This window comes from Neomonachus schauinslandi, chromosome 5 (genome assembly GCF_002201575.2).
Source record: "Neomonachus schauinslandi chromosome 5, ASM220157v2, whole genome shotgun sequence".
Taxonomy (NCBI): Eukaryota; Metazoa; Chordata; class Mammalia; order Carnivora; family Phocidae; genus Neomonachus; species Neomonachus schauinslandi.
Genome location: NC_058407.1, coordinates 102,863,359 through 102,873,392, shown reverse-complemented (window position 1 = coordinate 102,873,392; position 10,034 = coordinate 102,863,359). Strand labels below are relative to the sequence as shown.

General features: G+C 51.8%; 1 protein-coding gene and 1 pseudogene across 12 annotated transcripts in view; one reads left to right on the top strand and one right to left on the bottom strand.

Moving 5' to 3' along the window:
* Positions 1–955: 955 nt before the first annotated feature.
* Positions 956–10,034, bottom strand: part of CACNA1C (calcium voltage-gated channel subunit alpha1 C) — a 643,199-nt gene continuing 634,120 nt past the window's right edge. For all 12 annotated transcript variants that reach the window (XM_021690729.1, XM_021690726.2, XM_021690718.2 and 9 more), the window contains 5 exons: positions 9,569–9,697; positions 6,393–6,499; positions 5,994–6,097; positions 3,729–4,064; positions 956–1,802 (listed from right to left, as the gene is read on the bottom strand). In XM_021690729.1, the coding sequence (XP_021546404.1) occupies positions 1,500–1,802; positions 3,729–4,064; positions 5,994–6,097; positions 6,393–6,499; positions 9,569–9,697 (979 nt within the window). In that variant the 3' untranslated portion in view covers positions 956–1,499. The remainder of the gene's footprint in view (positions 1,803–3,728; positions 4,065–5,993; positions 6,098–6,392; positions 6,500–9,568; positions 9,698–10,034) is intronic.
* Positions 8,183–8,869, top strand: LOC110581022 (annotated as a pseudogene).

Here is a 10,034-nt window from a genome sequence, read left to right as displayed (position 1 = left end):
ATTATATTTTTAAAATGAATATTATTGCATTGTTTTTGCATATCTTGTGGGACAGGAAATGCAAAGAGTTACTGATTCCCATTTCAGAAGCAGAGACAGTGGTTTGTTTTTGCTTTCAAATGGCCCCAGATTCAGATCTCCCCACAGTTAGACCAGAAAGAGGGAGCTACACACTCATTCACGCACGGGCGCACTGTGTGGGTGTACATACACATGGACGACAGGTGCCCAGACAGCCCACCACACACACACACACACACACACACACACAGAGAACACACACATACTCGCAGAGACTCGCTCATCCAATCTTCCTTTCTCTGGCACCCACAAATACACCTCGCATTAAAAAGAACCCAACTCAATCACCCATATGTGCAAGACCGTATCAAGTGCATTACCTTTAAATTATAAAACCAAACCAAAAAAATTTTTGTTACTACCTACGGAAATTATAACAAATTATTGAGCATACACAATGGCTGGTAAAACTTGCCTACGGCGGCTCTATTGAACCTACCATAGAAAAAGAAAACCACAACCGTTTAAATAATACAGTAAAACCAAACCCGATTTACATTTGCAAAAGTGAAAACAGTAAGGTGGGTGTACAAAGCTTTGTAAACACTTCTTCCTCCCCTCCCCCTGGGAAAACAAAATTAAAATAAAACAGAAACCAAAAAAACCCCCGAAAACTGCAACATGCTATCAAGAAAAATGTCAAACCCTAAAACAAAAGAGCGCTCAACAAGAAGCTCAGCACCACCTCGTCTTGTCAAGGGCCGGCTGCCCCTTCCCTGGCAGGCGGTGCCAGTGCCCCGTTGCCTGGATGCAGGCCCAGCCGCTGGGCTGGAGCTCGGTGGACCCGTGCAGGGACGCTGGTCCTGATGCAGACGGGCGGGGCGCGGCGGGGAGCCTGGGCCTTGGGGGCCACACACAGCCCTCGCCCTCCGCTCCCTTCTGCTCCCGAGCTCCTGCTGCCTCGGGCTGCACCTCGTCCCTCTCTGGGACGGGGCTGGGTCCTCGCTGCAGTCACACCCCTGCTTCCTTCTGCAAATCCACAGGGCCCCAGCTCTATGGAGACAGTGAGGCTCATACAGAATATGTGCAAAATGATTTTTTTTTTTTTACAAGCAAAGTTGAAAGACACCCGTTTGACATAGGGTCCTTTTGGTGAGGGCTACCACAGGAAGCTGAGGTTCTCTTTCATGCCCGGAGGTGAGGGCAGGCATCTCTTCTCTTGCTCTCCCTCCCTGATTCTTCCACTCCTCCTCACCACTCTACCTCTGTGGACACAACACAAACTGGGGTTGCTGCCTTCCTTCCCCCCGGAAAACAGATTCTGCACACCACCCAACTCTGCGTCTTGTCCCAACGAAATGAATGAAGACGCTGTTCCGGTTAACTCCAGGTCACGAGAACAGTGAGGCACTTCTGAAACGAACCCATTAGGAACATTGAAACAAATAAAAAACCCAGCGTCTCCCCAGCCCTAGCGACTACAGGCTGCCGGCGTGGGCTCTGCTGTCCTGGCGCTCCTCCTCGCTCCTCCGACACGCCCGAGCCGTGGTGCAGCTCTCGCCCTCTTGGCCCCCCGCTCTGTCCTGCCCCGGGTCCCTGCAGTTAACAAAAGGTAGTAGGGTGCCGTTGGGGCTCTGCTGGGCGCCCCCACTGAGGATGTTGTCGGCGGCGTTCTCCATCTCCTCTATGGTCATGTCACAGGCATCAGCCAGCTCCTGGGTTGTGACCTCGATAAACTTGGGATCTTGAGCAAACTGCCCCAGTCCTTCTGAAATCAAGACCTGAAGTGGGGAGGGAGGGCCATGAAGAAGAACCAAAGAGGAACATTATTCCTGGAGGTCAACTCTTCCCTTTAGGGCTGGAGCAAGGGGCCTGGGCCTGGTGACTTCGGGAAGTGAGTGTGTGTGTGTGTGTGTGTGTGTGTGTGCGCGCGCGCGCGCACGCGTGGGCGTGGTGGGAGGGGTGCTCCCAAGAAAGGAGCTGACCTGGAGCATTGCCCAAAGGCGTCAGGGATGTGCAGGCTGGAGGAGAGCTGTTTTGGCTAGGATACTCAACAACTGTTGTCGAACACCTGAAGACTTGGCTCGCAGAGGGGCCGCGGGGTGCTGCTGTGCCGCGGCTCAGGCAGAACCCGGCCTGCCCTGTCTTTTCTCCTCCCTGGCACCCCTAGATGCCCCCCTATTATTCTTGCCCAGAAACCTTCACTCTCTTTGGGGAAACTGTTAAACTTGTGCCCCTTGCCCACTGCTGGCTGGCTGCCTTCGTGGGGGTGAGGATCCTGGCGTAGGATGTGTGCAAAACGCCAGGTCTGCACCTGCCTCCGCCCCAGCTCCAAAGGGCCAGCAGGCGGTCTTAGGGCTGCTCCCTCCTTCCTAGCGGCTGCTTTAGTGACCGGCTTCGGGGAAACCAGCTGCTGAGCCAAGGACAGGGGATTAATAGTGAAGCCTGAATGCCTTTCTCCCAGGTCCGTTTGCCCTGCTCCCATCACTCTTTATTTCCTGTCCTGCTTAAGTTTTCTTCAGAGCTCCCACCCTGTGGGACATGCTACATCCATGCTCCTCACCACGACATGGGCTCCTGAGAGCAGAAACTGTCTCTCGGCTGTATCCCCACACCTAGAACAGTGCCTGCACATGGTCGGCACTCAATTGGGATTTGTCAACTGAATGAGGGATAACCAAGGCCAAGTGAAGAACAGGGGTTTTGGAGCTAGGAGGGACCTTAGAAGTCATCTGGTTTAACTCTCCACCTCTTGCACGACAGCCTGATGACCGGATGGGTGTTGTCTCTGCTTGCATATGTCCAGTGACGGCGGGCTCACTCCTTTATAGGAAAGCCCTCCTCATTTTGGGAAAGCTCTGTTGGAAAGGTCTTCTTCATGTAACCTGAAATCTGCCTGCCTGTCAGTTTGATCTGTCGCTCCAGTCCTGCATTCGAGACCCCCTGCCCAGGACATGAGGGACCTTACAGTTGGAGATGCCCCTTGTGGCCTCCTAAGCCACCCCCTTTCTTGGTTTGCTTCCCTAACTCCCTTGACCAGTGCTCATATGAGATCGCTTCTAGGGACCTCGCCAATCCCTTGCTGTATCCTTTTGGGCTTGTTCCAGTTTGTCAAAGTCCCCTAAAATGTGGTGCCAGGGTCGCACTAGATGCTCTGGCCAGGGCAGAGGATAGAGGACCTGGAAGCACTCTTGTTCTAGAATAGTGACTCTCAACCCTGGCTGTGCATTAGGATCATCGCAAGGCTTTAAAAAATACCCATTTACTGTGTCCTAGGTTTCCAAAGCTCCCCAGGTTATTCTAATGCACCCCAGGCTCGAGTTCCACAGATCCTGACTTTCTATGTGTGCAAACACAGCCTAGGCTCACCCCTGCATCTGGCGTAGTCAGAGCTCCCCTCTAGCTGTACCGTGAGCCCCGGGCCCTGGGGGGCGTTCTCTGGCCTGCGGCAGGGATATGCTACTCAGTCCTTTCTCCCTCTGTGGCAGGCCCTGCCCAAGCAGAAGCCTCTAGCGTCTTGTGTGATCACAGTTCTCTGCACACCATGCCCTCCTCCCTGGGGGTGCGGGTCTTTCTGGCCAAGAGACTTGACATCCATTCTACTTGGGAAAGGACCAGGGACTCCTGTCTCAGTTCCTCATGCAAAGTCCCTGAGCTGCCCTCGGCCTTTCCCTCCCCCGCGTGCCGTGCGGCCCAGGGTCACTTACCGCTTCCACCAGACTGCTGGCACTGCCGTGGAACTGCCTGCCCCGGGCCCCAGCCTGGCTGGGCACAGTGAGGGACACCGGCCGGGCTCTCCGGATGGCACTGCTGCCCCCAGCGCAGGGCGTGGGCTCCCCTGACCAGGAGCTGCAGTGGATGGACGGGAAGCTGCTGTTGAGTTTCTCACTGGACTCGGCGCCCTCCAGCTTCAGGGTGGGGATCGGCTGTGGGGGCCAGCCTCGGCTGCCCGGTGTGGCTGGGGGGGTGGCGCACGGCCTGGGGGACGTGCTGGGGGAATGGCTTCTCTGCAGGAGGGGGTTCAGGCCAGCCACTGCCAATGCCTGTGGACACACAAGGAGCTCGAGTTACTGGGAGAGACGGACCTCTGCTTTCTCAGCAGCTCCTGCTCCCAGCTAGTCCCACCCACCTGGGGCCCACGCCTGTCAGCCCTCTGGCTCCAACCTCATCGAGACCCTGGGTTAGCTTCTGCCACCCTAAGATAGATTTTGTGATCGTGCCAGTCTGAAGGGCTCGCTTTCTCCTCTAAGTTCAGAAAGCTGTGACGGAGTGGAATCAAGAGCATCCCCTTCTTATCACCGGCCCTATCGCCGGGCAGCTGAGAATCCTCTGGCTTTTGGTTTTCTCATCAGTAGTCTAGAAAGAATGCTGCCCTCATCATCTGTAAAACCAGGACACTAATGCCCTCTATCTCCCTATCTTGTGGGGTTGACATGAGGTCCAAGTGAAATAAAGCCTGTGAAGAAGTATACTGTGCACCACAAAGATCTAGACAGAACCAGTACTTGGTTTTAATTTTTACAGTTAATCAGGCCATGAACCATGTCCTGCTGATCCTTAGCTCAGGTCTTCTCTGAACTGTTGTTCAAATCTTCTGTTTTTTGTTTTTTTAATTAAAAATTTTTTTTTTTACTGTTGTTCAAATCTTACACTGTATTGTGATTAAACTATTTACATGTTGTGTCTTCTGGCCCCCATTATGCTTGAGAATCCTGAGGCTGGGGCCTGACACTCGTGTCAGTACCACAAGGACCCGCTCTGAGCTGGTGTCCACGGAGAGTGGCACTGTGCAGTGGGAGAGTCCAGCCGAGAGGCAGAGGGAAGGGAACGCTGCAGCCGGGTTTAGGGGGGCAGTGGGAAGGCATGGAGGGGCAAGTGTAAATAAAGAATAGGTTCTTTCCCGTAGCATGGTAAGAACACATGGGTGAAATGGACTTCTAGAAATCTTTAAAAATAGCACACACAGTGTCCCCTTGCCCCCAATCAGCCTGCTAGTCTCTTCTGCCCACAGCTCTGGACAGTCCCCAGCCTGGGGTCGCTGGTTCCCTGGAGATCTGAGGGAAGTGTAAGGCTATGCTCAATATTCCAGAAAGCCCCATGGAAATCATCTGTATGCTGGCAATGCCACACAGGCTAAGCAAAACGGTGAGTACTGTGAGCTGAAATAGTATCAACTTAGCTGAGCCACACTGGCCATCTTAAGCACATTATAAGCTTTGATTGGCAGATGAGTGCCCTTGGGTATTAAAAAAAACCCCATTTAATGCATAGGCTTGTGGCGAGGGAGTATATACTTAGAGAGGAAAAAAGTTTGGGAAATTTGGGCTCTAATTTGCCTAGAGGTAAGGGACTGGTCTTTGATTCTTTGAGGCTTCCATTAGTTCTAAGATATTGAGAACATGTTGGATACTGTGTCTTGGATTTCACTGGCTCAGCTGGAGTCAGCCATGCCAAAAGATATTTCAATTATCGAATCTTCTGAACCTGTTCTCCTTGGACATCAGTCTCTACTCCTGATCATGTTGCTGGCAGATTCTTTAATCATTTCTATATTTCGGGGGATGGGTTTGTGTGCAGCTAGATCTCCAGGTATCTTGCAACTCTAGGTATGATTACGCCTGCCCGAGTGCTCTGTGGTGTAAGCCGATGTCTGTGGAGGGAACATCTGTGCCACTGTAGGAAGAAGGTCAGGCAGAATACTGGAGCTGCCAATCCTTCTGAACCATGTGAGGAGCTCCTGTTCGCCAGTATTTCCTAGGTGTCCCTCCACCCCCCCGGGGAAACGACAGACCTTGTTAAGGTTCTCACTTGCATGGACAAGCCCCCTCATGTGGGGCTGGTAGGGCCAGGGGCTAGAGCTATCAGTGGTCCAAGACAGGAGGACTGAGTGGGGTCTTGGGATTTGCCATAAGCACGGGGGTTGTGTAGCCTGCGGGGTGCTGGCCAGTGATGCCTCCTAAAGTCTGGGCTACCTGATGATGAACCAGATGCAAGGGCAGAACTGTCTTCTGAGAGACGTCTCCCCCTTGATTCTTCTGTCGCTTCAGACATTCCAGGTGGAAGGAGGCCCTTCGACCTGCAAAGCCAGCCAAAGAACTGTGATCAGCACAGGAAAAAGGGACCCAGGTCTGTGAGCCTCAGACCATGGGGGGTGCAAGGAGCCGTGTGAGTGGCCTCGGAGTCAACACCTCCCTACCGTTCGCCTCTCATAACACGTAGCATATGGCCAAATCCCAGCCCCGCAAGCCCTGGCCTTGGAATCCCGTCTCATTGCTCCGGAAATCTGCCCAGCCCCTGCGTGGGGCTGTCTGAGCCAGTCACTCGAGTGCCTGACCCGCCACATCTGAAGAGAGAGAGAGGTGAGTATTTACCTAGTGAGGCAGAGCGGAGGAAACCCCTCTTTGGAGATTGCTGGACGCCTCTCTTGTCCTCCTCAGGTGGTGTTAATTGCCGATTTTCATCATCCTGATAGGAGAGCCTGGAACAGAGAACTCCTAGTGCTTATTCTGTGAGCCGGGAAGCGCCACCCCGTACGGAGAGCTGCCACCCCCTGAAGGCAGTTTGCTTTTTTCCTTAGTAAAGGGAACCCCTGCTTTGTGCTTTGGTAAAGGTTCGGGGAGCGGGCGACAGGAGCTCGCCCCCCAGCCAGGCTCGGCCTGGCTCTCCCACATCACGGATGTTCCCGGCTCCTCACCCACAGCCTGTCTGCTCAGAAGCCTCGCATTTCTGATTTTCGGCAGTAGAAGCACTCTTGAGTCAAAGTTGGTGAGAAAGTTGGCAAAAAATGTTAGGCCCACAAGATTCTTTCCAGGAACAGCCTAGGCTCCTCTGTTTACATATGTGGATGCTAGTTACCCTGACCACTCCCGACTTCAGCCCAAACTTCTCCCCCTCTCCCTAATTTCTCCCTGGCCTGCCCACCCTTCATCATCAAGCCACATAAGCAGCTGCCTATGGACAAATCTCCAGTCAGCCAGTCAGTGAATAGCTGTAAGGGGCCTGGCTGCTAGGTCTTTTGGATGGGGACTCACAATGAGAAATAGACTGTACATTGTCCCATTTATATACACACCTAATCGAACTCAACTTCTTGAACCATATTTACCTTTTTTGCATGCATTGCCCTCTGGTGGTTTCTATTCTACTTCAGTCTTTTCTATGTCACTAAACAATGTCAGTTGCAATCCACTAAATTGATTTCACAGTCCCCAGGGGGAGTAGCCTGCCGGCCAAGAAGACAGGTGCTTTCTAACCCCTTCACTTTACAGATGAGACCACTGACTCTGTCCCTGATGTAACTCCACATGCTTTGAGGGCAGAGAATGTGTGGCCGTCCCTGCTCCTAGCATACTGGCTTTGATCCTTGGTACATGTGCAGGAAAATTTCTGACCAAAAAACCTCCAAACCTTTCTTCTCATTTTCAACATGGTAAGCTTTCCCTATTGTATTTTCTTCTTATCCAAATTGTACCCACTCTTAAAGACCCAGCTTCTATTTGATCTTGTGCCAGGAGCCTGTTATGGTCACCTTGACCTCAACCTCCTCTGAATGTCTGTCCCCTTCATTGCTTGTACTACTCTGTGAGTGAAAATCTCCATGTTATCTCCCTCTTCTGAGATCTTAACTGGTTTGAAAAATATCCTTGAGTGCCGAGGCCGGTTTATTCATGATCTAGCAGAGTGCCTGGATGCACCAAGCACCAGAGCCAAAATGGATTGAAGCATATGCTTTTCCTGATTTCTAGGGTATGTTGGCCATGTAAAAATTTGCAGTCTCTAAAAATCAAAAGGCTGAGGAGCTGGTCCTTCCTTATTATAAAGTGCTTTTAGCAAAGCTTCTAAAACAATGCACCTTAAACTTTTTGAATGCAACCCACAGTCATAAATACATTTTATGAGACTCAGTACATGGATATATGTATTGGCAATTAAACAAATATTTCACTAAATAATACCTCTGTGACATTGGATACACTATTATCTATTGTCTTATTCTAACCTATGCTATTCTGTATTATGCTGTTCTTTCTTTTAAAGTGCTGATCATGGCCTTGGCCTTCTGGCACCTGGGGGGTGTTTTCTGGGGGCAGATACAGAATTGCCTCTCATATGTCTCGGTTGATTTCAGAATCCTCTGCTCTTCAGCCCCTGGAGGGAAACCATGCTTAGCCGGCGGAAGGGGCTGGCTGGGGCTGCTGAGCCTGCTGGGCCGGACAGTAAGGACCTCGTAAGAAGACGTACCAAGACTAAGAAACCAGCGGGGGCATCAGCTCAAGGGGATAACTCCAGCCCTCAAAAAGTTTCAGCCTCTAAAAATGGTGGGAAGAATCTAAGCAGTTACTGGCTGATGATGTCAGAGCCAGAAAGCCAACTAGACAAAGGTGTAGAGGTGAAGTTCAGCCCTGGGGATCGTAAAGCACAGCCCAAGCAGACAGCATGCTGGGATGGCCTTCACAACTCCCAGCCCCAGAACTTCCCTGGGGCCCTGGAGCGGGAGAAAGAAGCCTTCTACCAGAGCAACTGTGAAGAACCAGGCATCGCAGGATCTGTGAAGCTTGTGAGGTAGGCGTCCCCAGACCACACACAGTTTGAGAAAAATAATCCCCATTATGACCCATCCAGCAAAGAAGACAACCCCAAATGGTCCAAGGTTGATGTACAGTTTGTTCAGATGAAGTGCTTCATGACCCTGGTGCCTGAGCTCAAAACCCATCTCCAAGCTCACAAAGCCACTGGAGGCCCCTTAAAAAATGGGGCTCTCTCCACTTGCCAGATACTCTCCATTCAGCCCCTGACCCAAGAGGAGTTTGATTTTATTTTGAGGCTGCAGGAAAAGGAACCAAGTTAACTGGGACACTGTGGCTGGAATGGGCAAGACAAGAGAAGTCAAGCTTTTGTAAGACGAAAGAAGGTGTGAGGAGACTTGTTTGTTATGTTCATCTGGGGCTGTGTACATAGGTGGTTTTCATGTACCTTTTTCAATAAAACATTAATATAAAAGAAAGTGATGATCATAATTAAGTAAATGTCACAACCTTCTAATGGGTCTAGACTTGTAGTTATATTAAAAAACCTCTTAAAAAAATTCCAGCACTGACAAAAACCTCAGCCACTGTTTGCCAACAGTGCCCTCTGCTGGGTGGCTTTATTATAAGTAGTTTCATGAACATTTATTTGCCAATGTGTGTGTGTGTGTGTGTGTACTGAGTCTCATTATAAAATATATTTATGACAGTTGGTTTCAGTAAAAAAAAGTTTATGAGACAATGTTTTGAAGTCTTCCTGAAAGCACCGTATCACGAGGAAAGGCCAAGCTAACCAGGGACAGTGATGTGTATGTGTGTACGTGTGCGTATGTGTGTGTGGGTGTGGGCGGGGGCATACATCCATCTCCCGCATGAGGTGACAGATGCTTTGCAGGTGTTCTTCTGACATGGGACCCCCCTTCCCCAAGTCCTGCCCAGAGGAGGGATTCCAGGAAGCTGCCCTTCACCCCCAGACCCTGTCCTACATATGGGCTGGCCCGGGCCGAGGCAGCAGCACTCACATCTCTGTGGAGATCAGGCTGGGCTCGCTGCAGTACTCGGTGTCTTCGCTCATCCGCACGTCATAGGGCTCGGCCTGAGAGACCTCCTCCTGACACACCATGGCGATCTGGCTCTCCCGGGAGTGGCACCTGAAGGGTCCAAGAGGGAGATGTGAAGTCAGAAACTGCTATCCCCACCGTTCCCTCACAGGTGAGGCGTCACACACGCGCGCCCACACAACCACACAGCGAACACGCGCACACACGCACCCACACACCTGCCCACACATCCACACAGCGAACACGCGTCCACTCATCCACACAGCGAACACGCGCACACACGTGCCCACTCACCCACACAGCGAACACGCACACACACGCGCCCACACAGCGAACACGCGCCCACACGCGCCCAATCACCCACACAGCGAACACGTGCCCACACACCCACACAGTGAACACACACACCCACACACGCGCCCACACA